The 24,129-nt window shown below is 43.6% G+C and overlaps 3 protein-coding genes across 3 annotated transcripts; 1 reads left to right on the top strand and 2 right to left on the bottom strand.

Moving 5' to 3' along the window:
* Positions 1-121: 121 nt before the first annotated feature.
* LOC131262834 (mitochondrial import inner membrane translocase subunit Tim21) lies at positions 122-1,114 on the top strand. Its single transcript, XM_058264916.1, has 2 exons — positions 122-258; positions 389-1,114. The coding sequence occupies exon 2, from the start codon at positions 390-392 to the stop codon at positions 1,077-1,079; it is 690 nt and encodes a 229-aa protein (XP_058120899.1). The 5' UTR covers positions 122-258; position 389; the 3' UTR covers positions 1,080-1,114.
* Positions 1,115-1,131: 17 nt separating this feature from the next.
* On the bottom strand, positions 1,132-2,184 carry LOC131262823 (transmembrane protein 231). The gene is made up of 2 exons (XM_058264905.1): positions 1,726-2,184; positions 1,132-1,662 (listed from the first exon to the last, which is right to left on the bottom strand). Exons 1-2 carry the CDS (start codon positions 2,182-2,184, stop codon positions 1,132-1,134), a joined length of 990 nt encoding a protein of 329 aa, XP_058120888.1.
* Positions 2,185-2,668: 484 nt separating this feature from the next.
* LOC131264082 (inactive hydroxysteroid dehydrogenase-like protein 1) lies at positions 2,669-7,378 on the bottom strand. The gene is made up of 5 exons (XM_058266370.1): positions 7,201-7,378; positions 6,813-7,046; positions 6,281-6,501; positions 6,042-6,137; positions 2,669-2,923 (listed from the first exon to the last, which is right to left on the bottom strand). The coding sequence occupies exons 1-5, from the start codon at positions 7,376-7,378 to the stop codon at positions 2,669-2,671; spliced, it is 984 nt and encodes a 327-aa protein (XP_058122353.1).
* Between the last annotated feature and the right edge of the window lie 16,751 nt (positions 7,379-24,129).

Here is a 24,129-nt window from a genome sequence, read left to right on the forward strand (position 1 = left end):
GATGATGTCCAAAAATTTTCTGCCAAGCCAAAAACAGAAATTGAATAAATTAATTTTCAAGCTTAACTTTGTGCCAAGAACCTTGGTATGCGGATGATTGTAAACAAAACTGACAGCTAGTTCGCCGGGTTGCAAAACTGCAAAATCCATCATATTTTTGCATTTTTGGTTATTTTTAAGTGTTTTGTATTTTATAGTCGATATACTGTTCCAATATTTGGTCGAAAAGTTAGTTTTAAGAAAGAAAAATTCTTGCAGGTAACGTAGAATTATCAAACTTCCAACGAATCTATTCATCATCATCCTTTACATAATTGTTTGTATCTTTGCAAAAGTACGAATCAAGTGAATTACCGTGCAGAAAAAATGTGCTTCTCTTTGCTTTTAGAATGTCTCTCCTTGCACTGCGCTCACTTCTAGTCAAACAACGGCAGGTTTCGTTGTCTCTATTGAGGTGCTCCGTATCACCACTCCCATCGCTGATCCGCACGTATGCATCCGGCAGTGCAGAGAAACAAAGTTCAACGTCCCGGTCACTGGCGGCTGGTGGCGATCGTACCGACGTGTCCACCGATGTTCGCCCCATCGGTGAACGCGTGAAGGAAAACACGAAAACCGCTAGCTACATGGGCGTGATACTTCTTGGCGTAGGAGTGACCGGGATACTGTTCTACGTCGTATTTTGGGAGCTGTTTTCCTCCAACAGCCCGAATAACGTTTACTCGGAAGCACTGGAACGGGTCAAAGATGAACCGAGGGTGAAAGATGCCCTCGGAGCACCGATCAAGGGTTTCGGAGAGGAGAGTCGGCGCGGCCGGCGGACACATGTTGCGCACACCAAGTACGTTAAGGACGGCGTCGAGTACATTCGGATGCAGTTCTACATTCAAGGCTTTCGCAACAGAGCAACCGTGCATTTGGAGAAACGAAAGACAGATTCCGGATCGTACGAGTACCGGTATCTGTTTGTGCAGTTGGACTATAATCCCCACAACCCGATCATACTGGAAGACAACAGACTGCAGCAGGATGCGATGCATTCTGCACCCGGCGGTACCGCTCCGCAGCCGTTTCTTTGAAGAGCAAAGTGTGAAATACAGTCGGTTACGTTAATGAGCATAACCCGCCCAGTTAGATATATTTTTCTTTCCACGGCACTACCTCCACCGCTCGAAGGTAAAATTGTTCAAACAGGTATCGCTTCACCTTGGCGGTAAGCCACAGGGAAACAAGCAGCAGTGGAAAATAACCGCTCCAGAATTGGCAAACTTTCCACCACAGCGAAGTTTTATAGAGCAAGGCCGTCTCACGGCTCTCGGTACCTCCGATGGAAATTTCTACCGTAATGTCTATCGAACCCGAATCGTCTACCTTCCAAGTGACCTGCTGGGAATGCAGCTGAAAGTATGCCGGATTGGAGGTGAGTATCTGTTCGCTAATGCTGTCCGGTTTGAAACCTTCCAGGGTAGTGTTTTCGTTCGGGTAGTATCGATGGTTGAAGTGTGACTTTTGGTTTCGCATGAAGAAAGGACACTGCAGGGCTGTTGTTTGCTTTGCCCGAAGCACACCACGATGAATGATTGTGCCCGATGGCATTTTTGATGTAGGTGATGGATGCTTTTCCAGTGAAACGAATGCAGGCACTTCAAAGCTGCATTGTGACTACAAGCATACAATGTCATTTTAATAAGTCACGAATTGCAACAAGATGATTTTGCATCTTACCTTCACCTTCGCTTCTAGGAAGAAATAGAACGTGTAGTACGTCAACCGGCTTGTCGTTTCCGGTGGATTGAAAGCGATTCCCACAGAGAGATGATCTATCGATTGGTCGTGATCGGAATCGATGGGCACAACACGAATCCCGCTACAAGGATGCAACTGTTCCGTCAGCATGTTGTACGATACGAACGAACTACACGTTACGACGGATGTGGTTGGCTTGTCGTCCACGTCTTCCAACTCGGCGAGAAAAAGATACTGGTAAGGAAATGCTACATTGGGCTTTTCGTACAAAAGACGGTGATTTTCCCACAGCTCCCCATGTTTGATAGACGTAAGCAGGTAGTAAGGTATGACGAATGCCGCCAGTGTAAGCGCACACACTACGAAGGTTGTGGTGGAGCAGAGCTGATTCCGATATTGAATTTTCACTGTTTTACTGTAAAAATTAAACAACTTCATTGTGCTATTCGGATGAAGTACTTCAATATGAGCATACTTTGTGATCGCTCTCGAATGTTTGTCCTTGGTTGGTATCCTAGCAACGGACAATTTTGTTTGAAACTTGTAGAGCCCTCTAGAAACGGAACGATTTTGAACTTGATTTTCTATATTTTAACACGTGGTCAGTTTGCAGATATTTCTTTCGTTGTATTTTAAAGTAAACAAATATTAAATTAGTCTTATTTCATTTGTATAGAACATTTTTTGTCTTGAAAGTTTATATGACTATGCCAAGCGACTCGTGTCTGTCGGAAATGAATTTCAATTAAAACAAACATGAAATGCTCCTTTCTAGTCTAGGGAAATAAAAACTTAACACTACTCTACAACTAGCAACCTCAGTCTGTGGATTAGTACGAAAACGACGATATACGAAACTACAAATGCATTGCACAAAACGCCCCAGTGAGGCGCATCGATTATCCAGCTCGAGAAGGGCCGGCTAACCCGACTGTGCCGGAACGCCAAGCTTCTGCTGGTCGTAATACTCCTTCCGGAACTGCTTGTTCATGATGCCACCGATCACCGTGCGCAGCCACTCCGGGGCTAGTTTCATGACGCCGTACTGGATTCCGTGCGACCAGTAGCCGGTAGTTTGCTTCGTTTTACCGAGCGTAAATGTGGCAAACTTGGCGTACATCTCCGCGTTTGGTATGAACAGGCCACCCTCCATGATTGTTGTAGAGAAGTTGTTCATCTGGGGAAATCAATCAAAGGTTAGTGGAAGATCAAACTGAGCAGGTTTGGAAGAATTAATCATGTGGTAATTGGGGTGAATAAATGAATATTCTGCGATCTGCTCTCTTGCCAGATGGGTACACTGAGTGTATGTAAGATTACAACTATCATTCTAATTTGAAACCATTAAAGACACCTGTGGAAACCTCTAGAGATATCGGGAACCGATCGCTGATGCTTTTTTAACCAGCAATTTATCATCCGATTTCTTAAAGTCAAGGACAACCGGTGTATCATCCAAACGAGTTCTGTGAAGATGAACAGGTACGGGGGTCGGATGATGAATTACGCAACACGATGCACGATTCAATGTTAAAAAGAAACCGTAGAACTTTGGCTGTACATCTATCAGCCAATGCCTCGAAGAAGAGAACGCTCCCAAGTGTAGATCATTCGGTGCGGTATTTCGGCCTGAAAACATGTTGTGCCCGGGTGGCTTTCCCACCCGAACCCATGGGTGAACGGAGGAAACCTGTTTCGCATACGCGGTTTTCAACCTCTCAAGGACCACGGACCCCACCATCGGTCGGCACGATTGAAGGAATGTTCGATTCCAGTGTTTGGATAGTTAATTTCAATTCACAGGGGCATACCTAGTGTGTGGACAACGGGGAAGAGCAGCAGAGGGTGGGATAAAAGTGTGCGTTGTTCCGCTTAAGACGAATGAAAATCGAACGGCAAAGGAGGAATTATCGGACAACTCCATTTGCAGAGATCCGATCGCTCAACATCATGCAGCGACCTTCTACGGAGGAGGGAAAAAACAACATAAAGACCGACCGATGATGCAACGCTGAAGCCGTGACTCTGGCTATTTATTATAGGCTATAGGGTGGGCTCGGTGCGGGTGCAAAGTGGTTTGGTTTTCATTTACATTTAGCACCATCTAAATAATTGAGTTATGTTGCGAGATGTAGGGTGGTATAACCCCGAAAAACAGGTTTTTGTGGGGGGAAAATATCTTTTTTGATATATGATATGAAGCAGTGTGCTTCAGTCGATTTTCTTATACAGTTTTTACGTGGTGTGTTAACTCACATTAATAATGATTTAAATTAAAGTTTATACACTCTTTACTCAATTGCCAAATAGCCTAAACACAGGAAATGGAAAACGGAAAAGCCTTCGAAATCAAACATTTCAAACCAGCATAGGCTGGAAGCAGATGTTCACCTTGTTGAAGGACCCATCAATCGAACGATCTTCACCGATCGTTTTCGATTTTTGGGAAGGGTAGGGGAATAAAATTAATAAAAAGCCACCTCATATTCATATGAAACTAATTGGTGGAAGCCAAACGTGGCTGAATGAGAGAGAGGACGAAGGAAAAAACGATCATAACTAATTTTGAAAAGCTTAATTGATCGAAACCTATGTTGACCGGCATGATTTTAATAATAAACACGCAAAGCTCATTGTCGAAGCAAGTAAGCTGTCCGGTGTAACAAATAATTGGAATATCGTGTTTGAGAACGAGTGCTGCCGGTAACGATCGTTTCTGATTAGCTGTGCAGATGTTGAATGCACGCACAGTTTCTTACGCCAATGCACTTCCAATGCGCGTGGCGGAAATTGCATTCGCTATATAAAAATCGAAGCGATTTTAAAATATCCTATTTTTATTGTCCGCCAGTTTATGGTCTCAGTGTGTGCGCGGATAAGAGCAATAAATTTAACCGTTCCGCAATCAAGGTAACACAAAGGATAATAAACTGAACCACATCGTAAAGTGACCATTCCATTTAGTTCATATACTTTTAAAGGGGCAATCCACATAATGAGCCTTTGGTGATTGTTGCAGTTGTATAAAGAAGTTTAGTTAAAACAAATGAAAAACAAATTCTCAATCAGTGCTCAAGCTGTTCAGTACCATTCCGAATAAAGGAAACGTGCGATCTTCGATCGTCACAGCTACAGCAAACGACCTTCAGGACCGTTATGTTCTCATCGTGACTTTCCCGTTTCCCTGCTACGAGAGGAAATCTTGAATAGGAACAAGTCCCGGACCTACCGCACTTATGCTTCACGACACACGGAATACCGGTTATCGAATGTTAAGGACTGTCAAGAATATTGCATAACACGTTTGTATCGAAAAAGCATGAAGCCGGGTTTTCGTCTGACCGGCAGGAGTATAATCAAGAGCCGCATTTTGCCAGCCGTTGGCCTTGCGCTTTTTGATAATTTGCATATATTTTCATTTCAAATGGGACTTCGAAAAACATATGATAATGTGTTCAGAAAATCTCTTGTCTTTGGATCTTGTTTTTTAAAGCTTAAAAAATCTGCTGCTCTCCAAGTTAATGCGTTTTGCAGAAATAGTGAAAAAACGATTCTGAAGTTAATGACGCGTTGGCGCGAGACACAATCGTGGTCGAGGCCGAACGTCGCAGCAGAAAGTTGTTAAACTGCGCTCGGCCGGCAAAAATATGTGGACCAAACATTTCTTGTGGTCAGGGGCATGCGTCAGCCTAGGCACCACTTTGTAGGGCATGGTTGCGTGCAGATCGTGCGTGATGTTTTTTTGTGTTTACTCGTTGAATGTGAAATATGGACACATGGGTTTAAAGATCCCATGGTGGAAGATGTTGATGTTTCTATGCCACTCTGTCCGGTTGGTCAATATGTTTGTGGTAAAAATATTGTCCGATCTGAAGCAACACTGTTGCTCGATTTGGGAAACTCTTATTTTGCTAGTCACCAAACTAGTTCTATAGATAATCTTTTCGATTTCGTATGTTTCAAAAGAAAAGCGAAAGTATCGCTGATATAATTTCTGAACAAACAAGTTCGGGTTACTTTTTTCTTTTCATTTTACTATCTTCACAACCGGTTGGTTGATGGAATTGGAGCGCAACATTCGTTTCACTATGCAACCACCGTCGGTCAGCGGTTGAAAAGCATTCCGAAAGGTTGCCGTTGCACTGCGCGAAAAAGTTCACGACTTTTAAAAGCGGTTCCACTTGACACTTGGCAAACGCTCGATCATCGACACCGGCACCGCTAGTTTCACGACTAGACTTTGGCACCGGGTTGATTACAACTTTGGGGCACAATAGACGCACTCGGTAGCTTACCTTGGTCGTTACAAACATCGGGCTCACCAGCTGGCAGGTGATACCGAACGGTTCCAGCTCATGCTGCATCGCGAGGGTGAAGTTGTGGATGTAGGCCTACGGTAGCGAAGGAAGAGAATTAGATACATGCTCACTGTTGGTACCGTGGGATGACAATGACATTATGGTGGGTTGTACAAAAAAAAAGTCAATAGGGCGATGATATTGGCCGATGACACGCTTGGGAGTGGGCACTTTACCTTCGTCGCCGCATAAACCGTCATGTATGGAAGCGGCTGCAGTTCGCTGCCGGAGGAGATGTTGACGATCGCACCCTGGCCTCGTTTCTTCATGCCCGGTAGCACGGCCCGCGTGAGCATCGTTACCGCACCGACGTTGATGTTGATCAGCTGCCACAGCTTGTCCTCCGGAATGTGATCAAGATCGTCCGGGTAGTCCACATTCGCGCCGACGTTGTTTACTGTGGGGCAGGTGGAGGCAGTGTGGAAAATGTATCGCTAAGCTAGATTTTAGAATGGCAACATGGCGCAATCTAGAACGGAAACCGATGCAGAATCGGTGTGAATGCCCATGACGTGAATGCAGTAGGCGATGTATAAAAGATATGGTGACGTTGGTAGCCTACTTTGCATAAGCGAACGAATTAAGTATTCTAGCCTATACGTTTTGAGATGTGTCGTGGGGCAACTTCAAGCCGTTTCATGACCGTTCTAGGGCCGCACTCGTACGTAGATTTGCGTCCGGATTAGCGACATCGTCGCCAGAACTCACCTAGAACGCCAACGGGCACCGAATCGAGCTCCTTGCGCAGGTGGTCGTAGATCTCGCGCCCACTGCTGAAGTCGATCGCAATCCACTTGGTCTTCACCGAGTACTTGGACTCAATTTCCCGCGCCACAGCGATCAGCTTGTCGGTGGAGCGTGAGACCAGCACCACGTTGAGGCCACGGCTGGCCAGCTGGAAAGCGTACTGCTTGCCGATGCCGTCCGTCGAACCGGTAATGACTGCACACCCCGTTGGTTGTTGGACGGGGTTAGCGAAAGTGCACGAAAACAAAACGGACAGAAATAAACATATCGCACGAATTAGCGAAAGGCCATCATACACCAACTAGGGTCGTCCATTTCCGGCTTCCGGTTTTACGGTGACAATACATACCGGCCCATTTGCCATATCGTTCCGTCAGGGATTTCTGCTCGGCCGGGGCAAAGTACGGTGCGAGTAGAGCTATGCAGATCTGGGCCAACGACTTAAAGTTGTCGTACAGCCAGCAGGTAAGCGCGTACACTCCAATAAGTGCAAGCCCCCAAAGGGCGAGCATAGCCGGTATCATCATAACGATTGTAACCCCTCGTTTCTTCTATCAGCAGACAGCTTGGTGTGGTTGGCCGGTTGTGCCGGTTCAGTTGATAAGGGACACACGCACACACGCACGCACGCACCGGATCGAAGGCCTGCGGATTTAGTTCACGCTCCGTCGTGGCCGGACACTGTTAACACACGCGAGTGCGCATACGCATAAGCGATAATGTTTTGCTCACACACGAACGTGGTCGATGTTGGACGGCGTCGTTCGAGACCGTCATGAACCGCGGTTATGGACCGAGCTGCACTGCACCACTCCGCGATCACACTCGATCACACCTATGTTGTGACCCACTATGCGGCACCCACCAATTGAGCCCCAAACACTCCACTTCCTTTGCCACCATGTGCTACTCTGACACTGGAAAGATCACGCACGTCCGCACCAAGGACTAACCGCACACCGTAATCCCCTTGCCTTCCGACGGGGGAACTTTCAAGCCACATACACGTTGTTGGAGCCGCAGTACTGCGCGAGCTGTTGCTTCCGTTCCGTTCGAAGTTCGGCATGGAACTGACGGGCTAATGTGCTGCAGAGAAGCGTTCGACCCGTGGTTCATGCCGGCAGAATGAAGTAGACGTCCACGTCGGGGTAGAGGGAGGGCCGGTTGTTTAATGTAGTTACTCCTCCGCACCACAGTCCCTCCGAAGCTACCCCCCTTCTTCGGCCAACCAAAGTTCGCGTGATAGTTTGTGGAAGGACAGCTCGAACCACGAGAACATCTCTCGCTGGTACCGATGATGGTAACGAAACGAGACCATCTCCAGAAGCTCTTAAATGTTTTTGTCCGCGTCAAATGGAGATTTCAGGTCTTTTAGCGGATGCTTAATTTTCTCGTGACCTTTGCCGTTTACCGTGAGGGTTGCTTTGTTGATCATAGGCAGAAAAGGGTGCTTTACCCTGGTACTCGTAGGGTTGATTGTGTTGGGAGTAACTTGAACAACTCTTCTGCGTTGTTCGGTGATCTTCACTAGCTAGCTTTTGGGAGACAATTTTAATAGTAACACACTTTATTATAAGTAATTAACTTTTTATCTGTCTTTGCTAAACCTTAAAAAATATCGCTGGATTAATTATTAGTTTTTGTTATGATTTTTATGTTGTTCAAGTAGATCAAAACGTATAAATTATATCTACATCGTCTAGTTTGTTTGTCTCTATTGTCGACCTTTACCCAGCACTCTCTGGATAGCATCTCTGGATAGCATTGCTCGCTAACGTTAAACGATTTTCTTCTCCTGATAAGATAGATGACTTTCTTCTTTTCACACTGTGACCCTGTATTTCAAATAATCGAAATATCAGATAAGGACAATGATGGTTAGTTTTTTTTGGTTTGTTGTGTGTTTTTGTTCAAAAATGTTGCCGTTACTTCTCTCGGCTAATTTTAATTTATTTCGTACCGCTTGCTTAAGTTTTTCAAAACTTCCTTTCACCTTATCCGAATAGCCTTCGCGTCGGCTTGTTAAGTTTGCTGGCCGGCCGCTTAAGACAACAGCGCAGAGTTCGCGTTGATGCCATAAGATGTTACCCCCTCTCCTTCGCGCCTCTTTGGAGCATTTTGACAAACGGTGTCAACGTCTCGCAGTTGCGCCATCACTCAAAATAAAAAAGCCCTCTCAGGCGACTGAATGGATGGAATGGCGGTGTCTTGTGCAACACGTTTCTGACTGCTAAAACGGTTTCTTCCATCCGAAACGCGTAGGGAAGCGCAAGGGAAAAGGAGTGGAACCGAGAAGGGCATCCTTCTGGCCGTTGGATAAACAACACACGGGGGGGAGGGAATGTTTGATGGTGCTTCGGCAAAAAAAATAAACCGCCGCCAAAGGGGAAGGTGTCGATTACAGAAAACTAATCGAGCGCCAACTTGTTTTGTCGGTGGCGGACAACTTTTAATTAATGGCAGGAGTTGAGTAAATCCGCTACCGTGACGTTTTCTGTTGCATCCCTGTAACAAGCAGAACAATAGGAAAATTAATTAATAGTGTCACAACGCTTACCAGAGTTTTCATTCACTTGGGCTTTCTTCTCCCTAGCAGAAGGTTAGCGATTGTTTCTTTTGCTGTTGGCAAGAGAATTAGCTTGTGTTTAATTTTGAGTCTCTGACCTTTAATCAAATTTACTCATTGTTCCATATGGCATTAAACATTGATTGCATGTTATTTGTGTGTTTCAGATAACTCCATTCTTATCAGTTGAGTGAGGCTTAAACCAAGAAGGAAAACAACTACCTTGAATGCGTTCTCGGCGTCTCATAAATCGTGGGAATGTTAAGTGAATTAACACCTTTTCGAGCCAAAAAAGGGCCAGCTTGCGTTCCGCTAACATACTGCACGCGACGCAAACAAAATGACTGTGAAACGTGCGTCCACCTCTTTCGCTGGGGCTGTGTCAAACCGACTTCCCTACGGAGGTCACAACTGCAGGTTGCATACCGAGTATATAATAACTTATTTCTTTTTCCCACGCCTAGACAAGATTAGTGATAATCATTTAAAGTGAGCTATTAACATGCGTAGATAAACGTGTGGAGTCACGAGCGCCATTATAGTTATCTTTAGCGGGTTACAGTTATCGTTGTAAATGTAAATGAATGAATCCCTCGAAGGGTCATTTTATTAATGTCGGTTGTTGGAAAATATTATTTTTATCGATATTAATACTTATCGATAATTTTAAGATATCTTTATGAGTTAAATTTGAAAAATAATACCATTTTTTCACTTCGCTTTCAAAGTACTTCGCGAACCTCGCAAGACTCTGTGCACTGTATGGAAACGAAAATCAATTTTGCCGATCCCTCGTGATCGATTATTCGAGGTGAATCATAGATTTCATCCAATCTGCACGCCGGATTTCATTATGTGGTGTTGCAAGCCGCGCTGCTGGCATATTCGAGGTAAAAACAAAAGGCCCACAAGGGGTGGAGTGGCTTCGGTGGAAAGTCTGCATACCGGTGGAAGGAAAATCAATTAAGCCAAGATTGAGGCAAGATTTCGAGCCGCCTTTGGTTCGGCACGGTTTGCCACGCGAGCGACGTTCGGCGTGAACTGCAACATGGTAATATTGCACCAGCGTGCGCATGTTAAAAGTATGCTTGTAGCTGGAGAAAACCGTTCGATCTGGTGTGATCGGGTCGTGGAAAACCACGGCGAGGTGGTTCGGGCTGACAGCAACCGTCTTACACGACTCGGAGGCTGTGTGGCTTCAGGCGAACTTATGCTAAGTGGCCGCTGCATGCCGGGCTTGCTATGCTGGGGACTACTCACGTCAGTTGCTCGCCGGTGCTCGATGTATAATCTGTTTAATTGCCCATTGGGGGCGACGGTACGCCAATTGTCCGGCGAGGCGAAGGTCGCTCGTTTGGGTCGAGGATGGTTTGAAGAAAAATGGGAGGACAAAAACATCAAACCGTTAATATGCGCCGCATAGGTGAACAGCAAATGATGTGACAACCAGGTGGAGCTTAAACTCCTGAGCGATATCTATCATTTTGATCGTGCGATCGTCACGCTTGGTACGCCATGAAGTAGCGCCGGGTAGGTATTATTATTAGTATTTAAGATCAAAAAACAATGTTTTCCCTCAGTTTTCGTGCTGCCGTTTTCGAAGGTCGCTCGAAGTTAATCACTGTAATATTCCAAACTTATCTCTTCGTTATGGTGTTTTCATTGTGACGAACCAGAACGCTTTTTTAATGCGCCATTCGAGTTTTCCCTTACCCAAGTTGTGAAATCGTCTCGGTTTCAATATGGTGTTCTACTAAATATGTTTTCGCTTTATCAAGTCAATCGTAACTATTTGAAAAAAAAAACTATATTGATTGAATTTTGTTCTTCTTTCGGCAAGCTTGCGTGTCGTTTTAAGCCTTGAGAAGGTCATAGGTTTGGCTTCGGGCGTACAACGCATGACGCAAGTGGCTCATTCAAACGATTAATATATGAATCGTGCAAAGAAGAAGGGGTCGGCTTAAGCTCGGAAAATCATCGAGAAGAAAACTACTGGTTTGCCGGAAGTTTGGTTCATTTTTCCGTTCCAACATAAAAAAAAACGTTAACAGGTGTTGATTACATAATTTTTGATGGTCAAATTAATCGCTCATTATTACGGGAAGTATGGATGATTGGCCTGATCTTATCTCCTCTTGTTTTGATGTTTTTTAAATATTCTTTTTTCTATCTTAATCTACACGGTGTCCAATGTTTTCTCATACAAATTCAAACGCAAATTATTTCATAACACTAAGTTAGATTTTCTTGGTACTTTTTTAATTGAAAGCTGTGTTTTTAAAGATCCTTTACAGCTTACGTTTTTCAAATCCATTGAAAAGGGTCAAAGTGATCATGTTTTGAATGAATTTATTGGACTGATATGTGGTGAACTGGAAATTCAATAATTATTTATTAAAAAGTCAGTCTTATTTACTAGTTATCAGTTATGTGTCGAATTAGCTGACTAAGCATGTGTTTTATCTTGTTTCGAAATGTTACCATCATTTTTTCTATGTTTATCTTCACGACAGTTTACTTCATTTTTCGATAAAACAAGCGGTATTTTTGACCTTTTTTTATATACCCGCTGAACTATGACAGAAGTGGGGTACTGAGGAGTTTTTCTATTGATATTCGAAATATCTTAAGAAAATATTAGGCCACAACCTGCCGTTTTGAACAGTCTGGGACTACTACAGGACACATATATTTCATCGCTAAACACTCTGCCAGCTAAGAAAAATAAAGATAAAAAGGTTGCTTTTTCGAGCATTTTTAATGAAAAATTGTAAAACTCTGTCAAATCCGATGTTTTTTTCACGAACGGCTTACCCAGGTCCGACAAAATAATATTGTACGTGGTCTTTTCGGAGACATTCACATCGGGGGCCGTTTTAAGTGCACAACTTTTTGATTTTCGTCCAGTTCGTTTCCAAACAACTTTTTAACCTCTCCTTCAGGACAATCTAAACGACTTAAGCAGGATCAAACCAGTAAATCATACCATACCTTTTAACGTCAGCTTTTCATATTCTCAAAATTCTTCAAAATAGATTTATTTAAGAAGTATTAATACGGCCTGACCGTTCAACCCAAAACCTGATAAAAATTTGTTTATAGTTTTATTTTTTCATCTCAACCTTAAACTTTTTCATCTTTTATTGTCCTCGGATGAACAATGACATATGTAAGCGCAGTAAATTCTTAGAGAAAGATGTAAAAAGTATATGAACACTAGCGTTTCCACTTCCGCTCGATGAAAAAAAGTGTATGGGAATATATTGGACACCGTGTAGTTATTGTATCAAATTAACGATCTACGTTCTTCGTTCGTTTCATTCGAGCATTTTCGCGAATGCAGTAGCAAACAATAAGGCAGGAAAGATTGATGCTTCGCGTTCCACGCACTCAGGAAGGATTAACGGGTCGGTGCGGTTCTTATAAAAAAAAGTTCTACCGACAAACTGGCCAGCATTTCCGCCTGAATGGAGCACAAGAAATCTCCCCTGCACCCCTCGGAGTTGCATCGTACTAAATCCGTATGGCGCGATGGTCTAATGAGCAAACACGTGGCGAAGGCATGGAACGGACGCGGAAAACTCACCGGCATTTCGACCTCCTCGCGTCATGCGCGCACACGCCCAAGGTCTCACGGGGGTCCATCTTGTGTGGACCAGTTTCCGGATCGAACCGATGTTGGCCGGTTCTCCATTCCGTTGTTGCTTTTGCGATCATGAGTTTTCTTCTTCGCGGTAATGCCTTTTGTAAGCTAACGATCATTTTTGAGACCCCTTTTAGGCCAGTGAAAAATGACCTTTTCCGAACGTCAAGCAAAATAAACCGCCGTGTGTGTGTGTGTGCCCATGCCGTGCTGCCATGACAGTGAAGCTGTAAGGTCTTCCCCTCATGGTGGGGTGAGTTTGTGGGTCTTTTGAACGTTTGTTCAGCGAAACCGTGCATGAGCGCCTTGAAAAATGAATCTCTCATGCATCGAGCCCGCGAAGCGGCCAACCCCACAACTACCACCCGCCCTGCTTGACACACAAACACGTTAAACGCTCGCGGTTCTTGTTCGTATTGTTTGCTGTTTGCGCGAATGCATTTTCACTCTTGCCATTGCCATTGATCTTCAAACGGTCGGAAAAGGCCGGCCAAACGGTGGCGCTAAGGGGACGATCGTCGAGGGTTGGCGGTTCGGCAGCGCTTCAAGGCCACCCCTTACGATGGGCTGGGCGGCCTTGGCCGGAGTCAGTGTGTCACGAGCGATGGTCGAGGGGCTGCGTGTTGCGACGTGGCTTAATGATGTGCGCGGTTTTCGCTTTTCCATCGTTCTTCGATCTTTCATTTTACGCCCTGAGAAACTCGTCCGGTATCAGTCGAAGACAAGTTCGAACAACTTCCTATTAGGGACGAATGTCGTTAGTGAAGACTGGCGGCGTTATGGTGCGTGTTTCGCTGAACAGTGAAACACTAGAGGATTGGTTTGTTATGAATGTGGCGGTGGAATGCGAATTGGTTCGCCCGACTAGGGGCGTGATTTTAGTCTGAATATTTTGAATTGTAAATGAATCTATTTGAGCTACAGTTGACCAATTTCCGGGTGTGAATTTTGATGAGAATACAGAAGAGGAAATGTTTGATTAATCAATCAAATGTATTAAACAAAAAGCTACATTAATTAATTTGTACTGATCGAACTGATTTAACTGATCAAAAAATCAACATTGCGAATAATCTACAAAACCTGATTGTGTGTAAATAGTTTCCCAATGGTAGTTCTTTAAGATCATACTTAAATATTTGGACGTAATATAAAAGTACGAAACATACGAAATATATAAACAACTGTTGAACTAGCGGTTTGAATATATAAACGTGATTATAGTTCCGTTACAAACTGCTCTGGATATGAATTCGGTGAACAAAAATTCCCTACACAATCTTCAAATCCACAATTGAAACAGCCAATTGTGAAAAAAAGTAATATCGCTAGCAATTCAACTGATATTAATATCGCCAAATATGTATGCGTCGAGTTTGAGGATTATTGTTTGAAAAATGATAGCAAAAATAAGTGGTTCTTAACTAAAGAAAATGAAATAGTAGAAATGAAATATGGTTTAGAGTCCAATGATACTATTTCGATTCACGGAATACCAGTCAACGATCAGAGGTTATTTTTCAAAAACCAATAAGATCCTCCTATTTAAACATTTATGTTTCATCTTTGACACAAAATTCGCAAATTCGCAAAATTCGCAAAATGCTCGAAATTCGTCTTGATTTCATTTAAACATTTACAAATTTTAATTCCGCAAGCATAGAACTGTTCAACGGACACATTAAACGGAGGCCTGTGATTGGTCGGCCCGAACCGGTCGAAACCGGTTCTCCGAAACGGTTCTTCCACCAGATGACGCTAGTGAGGCCACCAGATGGCGCCAGGACTATTTACGGCATAACCGGTTCGCTGGGAACAGACCCCGGTGATTTACGATTTGTGACCTTATTATGACCTTCAAGAACCGTTTTGGAGAAGCGGTTATTTTGACCGGTTCGATGACCTTCAGCCCCGGACCCGCGTGATTTATGACCTTGAAGAACCGTTTTGTGCCATCCTGGCGCCATCTGGTGGCCTCACTAGCGTCATCTGGTGAGCGCAGCCTCGTACTACTCCAATTCCCGGTTCGAGGACATCTGTCTGCACCTTGGTCATCCGGTATATTTTTCTGCAGCTACCTTGGTTGACGGCTTCGAACGAAACGGGAATTTTGACATTGTTGTAATGAGACAGAGGTCGTTGAAACGGTTCATCGAAATACGTCGAAAACCGGTTGAAATGTTGCAAATCTTTCATTTCAAATTATTCCGTTGGTCGTTGTATCTTAAAAAAGAACCTCGGACGCATTTTTTGCAAACTTTACAATATATTAGCTGATTCTTTCTTAATGATCAAACATTAACAATAAGCTATCGTTTTAAGATTTGCAATTCTATTCTACACCAGTAATAAAGCTACAAAAGTTATCGAATTGAACGATTATTTAACAAATACAAACACTAATCTGCGACCGGAATAAATTACCAATCGAATGGGAAAAGAAAACAAATCATACTATCCTCTGCCCCGCATCTCCGTGACAGGTGGAAAATGTTTCCAACTCACCATGAGCAGTTGCTTTTTCTCATCCTACATGCCCCGTCTTCATTTTTGTCAAATTCTCTGACGGTGGCACGGAATGTTCCTCCTTTCTCGGGGGGTCCGAGTATCGCCGGACACGAAGCAATTTATGCATACATTATTGGCATAAATGTTTTATCTCCGGACGATTCCTCGGACCGCAAGAGTGGCGGAAGGTTTAGCGCGGGTTTAGCTGACTCTTCGGATTCGAACCAAATCGAAACCGACACAGCAGGGGTAGCGACAAAATGAAAAACCCAAAAAAAATGCCGAGGATATCCTTTCGCATGGAACACAATACAAACAAACGGTCGTATGTAAACTCCCCCGACCATGATCGTTTATCGTAAATGATGATGTAGAAGATATCGGATCTTTTGCGGAATTTGCTGGCTCTGCAGGATTTGTGTGTGTGTGTGTGTGTGTGTGTGTGTGTGTGTGTGTGTTGTTATGATCCTATTTCAAATATTCTTTTTTCCACCGGCAGGAAAAGGGGTTCGGCGCAACGGTTGTGAATATTTTTGCAAATTAAGCTGGACATTCGGAAGTTTTCATCCCGTCGTGGGCGGGAAGTGGGCACAAGTATGGGCTTTCCCTTCGCTGGATTTCGGTTCGAGAAACTGAGTCAACTGTTTCTCGTGGGTCTCGTGCCATTTCGGGTTTATGCCGGACAGTCGCACGATGTCCATCGGAATCGGAAGGATGATGAAAAATGCGATTAGACTTGTAAAATTTATGCTAATTCAGGAAAGGTTTGATGTACTTTGTTGAAGTGGGAGGGTCTAGCGCACCAAAGGGTCAGCCGGGGGTGAATAAAGGGATACATTCCCCGTGGCGGAAAGAAAGCAAAGAAAACGTAGGAAAACAAAAACGTTCCACCTAATGTCGGATAATAAATGAAGACGTGAGCCCCATTGGGGAGGGGAATCTTTCTACGGGCGGAGGGAATGGCGAGGCCAAGGGATGCAAATTTTTATCAAATTTATTTATAAGAAAGATGGATTATGCCATGAAACGATGAGTATGAGAAACGATGTCTTTGTTTGATCCCGGTACGGTTTCGAATTATTTGAAGAGTGAACCTAAACGAAGCCAAATGGAGTTGAAAGTGGGTTGAAGCAAAGGAGTCCACGGCGATGGGAGGGTAATTTATTTATGATTGCATTCATGTATGCATAAGGCGATCATGCACCATTTTGAATGTGCAAAAAAAGAAAGTAAATCTAATTTGGAAAAGTATCCTCTTCAGCGAATGTTATTGCAATCGAATCGGATTCAGTGATTCTAAACCAAACATAATCCTTATTGATGCAATCCGAATACATTTTATTTGAATTAATGCATTGTATTTGTTTTGTTATCATACATTTCCATTGAATCACACTCTCCTGCCAAATCAATTATTTCTTTTTATCATATTTTCTGCTTCATTGTTTAGTGATTTGAAAATCGCGGAACGATGGAGAAAACGCGGTCGTAAATCGATCAATAACATCAAAATTACAGTTAAAAACCCAGAAATAGACAAGATAACTAAGATCGATTCAAATTTTTCACCTGCTAGACCCAGTAGATTCCTAGAAGTCAAAGGAATGATAAAAATTTACTCCTGTAAGCGAACTTTTATTGATTGATTGAAAACTTTGAGAGTATTGCTGTATTTAGAGGCGGATCCATCCATTCCGGGGCCCCGTTTTATTGCCCTAAATGTGTCTGTACTAAAGATCAAGATGAATTTGGACATGTTTGCACAATTGTCATATTATTGTATGCTTGTTTCTGCCACTTGTTACTCTCTGTTACACAAATTAGAGATGGTCTAGTCACCTTACTTTGAAAGCTGCACTCTTTGTTTTTTTTTCTCCAATAAATTTCAGGCTTTTAATAATTTCAAATCTTTTCGATAGTTTATAACCCTTCTCGATAATATTAACAATGATAAAGCAATATTAAACTACGCCAAAAATCTAAGATGGTCAATCTCAATAGCTTTTTATCCGAACGCCCGTAAGAACATAACTCGCCCATAGGTAGATCCGCCTCCGACTGTTATACATCATTTGAAATTAGTCAGCTCTCTTGCTCATTTTGCCACCAGAAACTGTAGGGTATTTCGAAAAAAAAAAATGGTTTGTCTACTACAATGTTGATCTGTTTACGTTTCTTCGTTTAGTGTTATGTAATGAAGAGGTTTTGTTCTTGAAAATCTTGGACCAATGAAACAAAACAAACCACCATTAGCTACACTTACTCTTAGTTTCATCCAAGTGAATTTTATCCAAGCGAAAAGTGAAATCACGGAAGTCCTTGGAGTGCATTGGTAAGCGTAAAAAACGCCACCGAATGAGTCAAATTGATTCACAATAAACTACAGCTCAGAAGAAGTGGTTAAATTGGCAAGAATATTGTTAATTAGAGGTTAGGTAGACGACAATTATAAGGAAGTCAAATCACGGTAGTCGTTTAAATCAAGTGAAAAGTTCAAGATCATGTTTGTATTCATAATGATTATACAGAAATAAGTTTGTAACCGCTAAGAGTACTAAAAATAAGCTTGTTTCAAAAGCATATGCCCTGTAGATTTCATAAAGGCGCAAAACTACATTAAAATATCGATAATTACTTATTTGGGAAGCCAAAGATATTGACCAAAACACATGCAAAAGGTATCGAAACATTGAGAAAAGGCCGCCGAATTTGGCTAAAACAAATTATTACCGCATTTTCGATACAATTTTCCTCATTGTGCGTTGTTTTGAAGGGTTTTGCATTGTTAAATTGAGTTAATTACGTTTTTTTTTCAAGTAGAAAATCGATCGATAAAATAAATAATGGTTAAGACTCCATCGAGACATTTCATAACTCCCATAACTCCTATTTTCTCCCTTTGGAGCCGCCCCAAAACTTCGTCAAGGGTCACTAAAATCAACCTAAATTCCACAGAGAAAACGATGACTGGAAGATTCCGTCACGGGAAAGGTGCATTTTCCCTAACATTTCCCTCCCCGGTGGGACCATCGGAAAATGGCAGCGCGAGCACGATGTGGTCTTAAAACATAAAAATGGCGTCCGGCTACCAACTTCCAATTCCCCCCAGGGCGTCGGCATGCTAGTGTTCCGCTGGGATTGGTTCCCGTTGGGGTCATGCGTGCCAAACCACAAGTGGCCACTTGGAGAGAAAATACCCTCCCCCAGGGCAGTCCTAGGTAGGCAGAAATTTGTCTGGCCATATTATGGTACCACTTGGAGCGAGTCGCTTCCGGGAGCGTATGATGCTTTTACGATGATTAGAGTTGCGTTTATTTTGCTCCACATTGTGGCCATTGTTTGGATGTGATTGTTCACCAACTATGTTTGTGTGTTTTTCCCCATTTTATTATAGTTTTTCTGTTTGCTCTTTTTTTTCTCGGCCATTCCACCCCATCTCTAGTGATTGTTTGTTGCGGTTGTTGCCTCGAAAGAAGTCCCGTGAAGCTGCTAAACAATCGTCCTAACCTCAAAAGCTGCTGGGAGGGTGGGGTGCAATTTTCTAGCCCGAGGACCCACCGGAAGGAATTATCGAATTAATTTGCCTAATGAAATTGTTTTCGAAGCGTAAATAAACCGTCCGCCAAGGTGCACGATGCGTGTCACTCGCTCCCGGAGGGAAAATTGTCGGTCGATCGGCTCGAGTGTATGTGTGTGTGCTTTTGCGACTTTTCCTTCCTTTCTTCGCTGTCCCTCGCTCTCTCTCTTTTCCTTATATTTTTCCTCGGCTTCGATATGTTTTAGTCTATTTTATTTCATTAGTCTTTTTCGGGGTTTCCCTCTCGGCTTTCGAACCGATTCCGAAAGGACCTCCGGTATTGGAGGGAATTGTTTTCGGTTTGGGGAATGCAACCGGGAGCTCATCCCACCCCTTCCCCCAGGATCGCCCTCGGGTGCGTCTTGTCCGGAAACGGAGGCCCGCGGACAGTGGAGTCGGTTAAGTTTATTAAAATAATAAAAGAAAAGAAACGGAAAGGCAGTAATAACAATTCCGCCGGCTAACGACACCTAGAGGCGCTAATTCCAAGGCTGTATTTCTTACTTACATTCTCTCTTTCTTTCTCTCGCTCGCCTGCCTGACGCGCTAATGATAGGGATGGGACGGCCGAGGGCATGCTTTACGGGCCCGGCGTGTAGGCTTCAGCGATCATTAGCATACGTGCGCATGTTCAACGCGATCGCCACACGATTCCGCCAATAATGGTGGTCATTTAAAAGTGGAACAAAAACCCGATGTCCTGCGCCTTGTGTGTAACAAAAAATAAATAAATATGAGCGCCCGTTCGGTGTGCTAAAATATAAAATAAAATCGCATGTCACTCCGAGGTGGATCCGAGCCATCTGTTGAGCGTACGCCCCGAAATAATTGAATGTCTTTGCATGTTTGCCTCGGCACGGTGGAAAGCGAGGGTAACTATGGAGTGATTACATTTTTGCGGTGCTGCAATTTCACTTAACTTGTGCGACAAACTGCAACGGGGACAAATTATCGTGAGTTAAACATACTGTTTTCGTGCATTTAATTCCCCCACACGCCACGGGGTACTAAAGCAAAAAATAAAACAAATTGCTCGCTGGGTAGGACCTTTTACGTAATCAATAACACATCCCCGAGGTGCGAGTGACAACAGGTGATGACTGCTGATGGCAAACGTTCGCTGTCCTTCAACCGCTTCAGGACATCGAATTGAAGATCGATCGTAATCTTATGCCCATTGCCGTGCGAGTTGATTGCGCATAAGTAGGTCCTTTTTTTTGTGTGATCACAATTTTGCACTTGCTTTCGCACGTGACGCTTTTATTCGTGATAATTTCAACCGTGCTCCGTTAATAGGTTAAGCAAGAGACAAGTAATTTGTATCGATTTTAATCTAAATTACATAGTTGAGCAGAAAAATAAGTGCGATGGCCCAAGGGTTATTGAATGTTTTAAAATTCACACTCTACATTTTTAAATTAAATTTAAAAATTTGCGCACAAGGTTTAATTGCAGATAAGATAGTAAGAGATAAGATAGTCTATAGATTTTGAAAAGTAAACTTAAATATTTTCACCCATTCTTAAACAGTTTTGTGGTTTTATGGTAGTACTCTGAAAATTTCGTAAAAAAATAATTTATTCTGATATTTGCGAGTGAAATCTCTAACGATCCATATGCCTAGCATATTGTATTGGATTATATTCTATTTTTTATGGAAATCGATGGTGTTTGTCTCTTCTAGTCGTAAAAATCTGAAAGTTGAAACTCAAATAAATAATAACATAAGTTGAAATATGCAACAACATTTTTAAAAAGATATAAAGAGTATTTTTCTTCTAGAATGACCATGGACTTAAATGTAAATTACGTAAAAAAATGTAAATGTCTTAGGGATGTTTGAAAATCGAAAAAAATTATTCGTATTTGTGTCAGCCTCGTAATTTGCGTCATCCTCTTTTCAATTTCTTAATTTTAATAAAATTACTGTTATCAGAGTACGGTGTATTTTTTCTCATCACAAAAGACATAAGTAAGTAGCATGGTTTGACAATTTGCTGAGACTTCTTGGTTCACAAATATTCTTGGAAGTTGGAAGAGATATGTATTACATTGAAGTTGAATAATATTTGCAGAATAATTTTAGCCAATATGAAATCCGATTGAGTTTTAAAAATATTATAAGGCATTAAAATTACATTCTGTATTTTCACTTTGTGCCAAAATTGTGCCAAAATGCTTTTGAAATAAATTAGTTTGGGCATTTTGAAGCTAACTTTCAATTATTTTCTCTGTTTTCCTGAGAATCACATGCTCACTTCTGTTGGACGTGTTGCATCACTTGATCCTTTGATGTCCAATTACTGCCTACGCCGCGTGGTAATTGAGCTGTAATACGCCACCCGGCTGTACCACACTCATCTCATGGTTCATGCCAAATTAAAAACATCCCTATCGCAAACCGGCTGCCGGCTGGTTTACGTCTTCGGCTGGTGGGCAATATTCTAATACACACTTGCGCCGAGGACGAAAGCCGACATCTTAGGACCTTCGAAACTCTAATGTAACCCTTTAACCGTTCCTTATCTTTCCCGCCAACGTTACGCAAAAGGTGACTTCAAAGGTGTGCGGCCGCTCGATTCGGGCCGCAAATTAATACCCTCGCCATCGGTTTTTTGGGGCAGCGCAGTTAGTCAATTGAGCAACTGTTGCACTTTGCATTCGGCATCGGAAGTAGGCAGCTTCCTGTACGCTTTCACTGCTTCTTCCCCGTCGCATCGTTAGCAAACGATGGCGTTAGGGATTTGACGCTCAAAGGCAGCAAAAGGCGGCGGACGTGTTGCTAAATAGGTGCCACTTAGTCAGCCCCATGCCCCCCCCCCACCTCCCTCCACGGCCCGGGCGGATTAACAATATGGCTACAAAGTGTTTTGGGGATGAGTGGATTTTACCTCCTTTTTACGTGTCTGCCGCGTTCGCTATCTTGCACTTGACTAATTCTCTCACGCCACATTAGCTCGCCTGGATCTGGCCACACTCGAATCCGGTGCCAGATGTGGCCCGCAACGATCCTCCGCCAAAGTGAAGCTTCCTGCGAAGTCCTCGCAACGTAACGTGCGAATTTTGGCCATCGGTTTTTTCGGCATCGCATTTTGCAACGCCGACGTTTGCGGACTTCGGACAAATAAACGCGAGACGTGCGAAAGATAAGGGCGCACCGGGCTCGCGTAAGCGCAACCCTCCGGCCTCCGGGCGGCTTTTCCTTTTCCGGGCTGTTCGAGCGTTGTGCGTTTTCTTCTTCCCGCCCGCTCCGATCGGCCGGCTTGTAATAAAGGAGAAATCCATCTTGATAATGAGGGTAATCAGCGTTTCGCAAACCTACCATTAGCGTCCCCGGGGTCCCGGTCAAGCTCAAAGGGAAGCCGCGCGGCGCGCGAGGCTCGCGAAAAACCGCCCGGCCACACTCCCGGCACTCGAAAACGGATGGATTCGTTTTCTCCCTTTTCGCTTGCACCCGCCGGGCCCGTTAAAGGATTGATTTTGAATCGATCCCGGCTGGAAGGGCTCTGGGCCTTGTTGTGGTTGTTGTTCTGCGCCATGCTGAAGACACGGTTGAAGGTGGAAAAATGTCAGATTGGTTTTCCTTCAGCGGGGCGAGACGAATGGAGGAACGGTTGGAAAAGAGCTAGGGATCGAGGGAAATATGATCGTTCAGGAGAATAGTGTGAGGTCCTTGAAACCGATCAGTTGCTCGTGAATGCAATGCTAAAACTCAATATAAACCATAAACAAGATAACACAGATGTTTAATGAACATTGTGGTTTTCGAAAGTTCTAAAGAGCATTTTTTTGAGAATAATATTTGTAGAAAATGTTCTATTTGAAATTTTGAGACAAAATTACCACTAATTTTGAAAGGTTTTTATTTAAATCATGTATAATTTAAATTTATCTTTTAATTTTGAAAATAATGATGTATTTTCTATCATAATTCACAAACAATTTGTTTGTCTTCTGCATTATCATTTTTCTTTAACTTTTTTGATACAAAATCTCATCGACTTGTCGCTGTGCGCCTGCACTGTTAGCATTTGCAGTCCCTTTTTGTCAACCTCACCCCCTTTTCCAACGAGTATGCAAAGGAAAAACAGATTGTTTCACACCGTCCGAACGAACCTGGCCGGCCAAACACCCAACCCAACACCAAGGTGCATCGGTTGATTTATTGTTTCGTGAGAAGTGCTAATTAAATTATAAAACGTAAAACCATTCCACGGACGTCGCGATCGAATTGAAGGCGCCTGGCCGGAAGATAGAGATCGAGAGTGAGAGAGAGAGAGAGAGAGAGAAAGGTGGACGATCGGGTCGGGATGGATGTTGAGGACAAAAATCGCAAGCTTTCGCGAGGGGCGCATAAATAAAACATAAAAGCTCCTCTCGAAAAAGGGGACTGAGAAGCTCTCTCCCCCCCCCCCCCCCCCCTCCCCGTCCATCGTCTGGGCGTTGAATTGGACCGTTGATTTCTGTGTCGCAGTTTCGCGTCCTCTACCCCGCCCTCCACCACTCCGGGGATCAGGTCCGGTTTCGCGTGGTGTGATCATAATTCGATCGCTGCACTCTGTGCAATCCGACCGACGGGGACACGAGGAACGGGTTTCTCGCAAAGTGTTAAGTAAATAACTGCTCCGGGACGCGTGTTTCCCGGTCGCTCCCCTTTTCCCGGCCCGTTCCTCGCGCCGTTAAGCGATCGCGATCGCGGTCTCCGATGACCAATCATAATATTCCGGGGAAATGGGATGGCTCCGGGGTGGGGCAGACTCTTTGGGTGGTTGAGCCGTTTCTTGGCTGCGACCGTGTGTGTGATTTATGACGGCCGGATTGGCGTGTCCCGCGGTTTCCCTGCGGAGGACAATCCACTAGCGCTCTACACAGTCTGCGATGGAAAACGGATCGACGGGTAAACTATTATGATCTACGTTAGATTTCGCATCCCGTTCGCATGAGTTATGGGCTATCCTTTTTGACGTCCACGTGGTCGAATGGG

The sequence above is a fragment of the Anopheles coustani genome, chromosome 2 (assembly GCF_943734705.1).
Source record: "Anopheles coustani chromosome 2, idAnoCousDA_361_x.2, whole genome shotgun sequence".
In the NCBI taxonomy this organism is placed as follows: Eukaryota; Metazoa; Arthropoda; class Insecta; order Diptera; family Culicidae; genus Anopheles; species Anopheles coustani.

Coding starts and splice junctions, on each gene's coding strand:
- LOC131264082 (XM_058266370.1), bottom strand. CDS start 7,378: ATGATGATACCGGCTATGCTCGCCCTTTGGGGGCTTGCACTTATTGGA. Junction 7,047..7,200: donor ACGATATGGCAAATGGGCCG/GTATGTATTGTC, acceptor CGGGGTGTGCAG/TCATTACCGGTTCGACGGAC. Junction 2,924..6,041: donor CGATGTTTGTAACGACCAAG/GTAAGCTACCGA, acceptor TGATTTCCCCAG/ATGAACAACTTCTCTACAAC.
- LOC131262823 (XM_058264905.1), bottom strand. CDS start 2,184: ATGAAGTTGTTTAATTTTTACAGTAAAACAGTGAAAATTCAATATCGG. Junction 1,663..1,725: donor TCCTAGAAGCGAAGGTGAAG/GTAAGATGCAAA, acceptor GTATGCTTGTAG/TCACAATGCAGCTTTGAAGT.
- LOC131262834 (XM_058264916.1), top strand. CDS start 390: ATGTCTCTCCTTGCACTGCGCTCACTTCTAGTCAAACAACGGCAGGTT.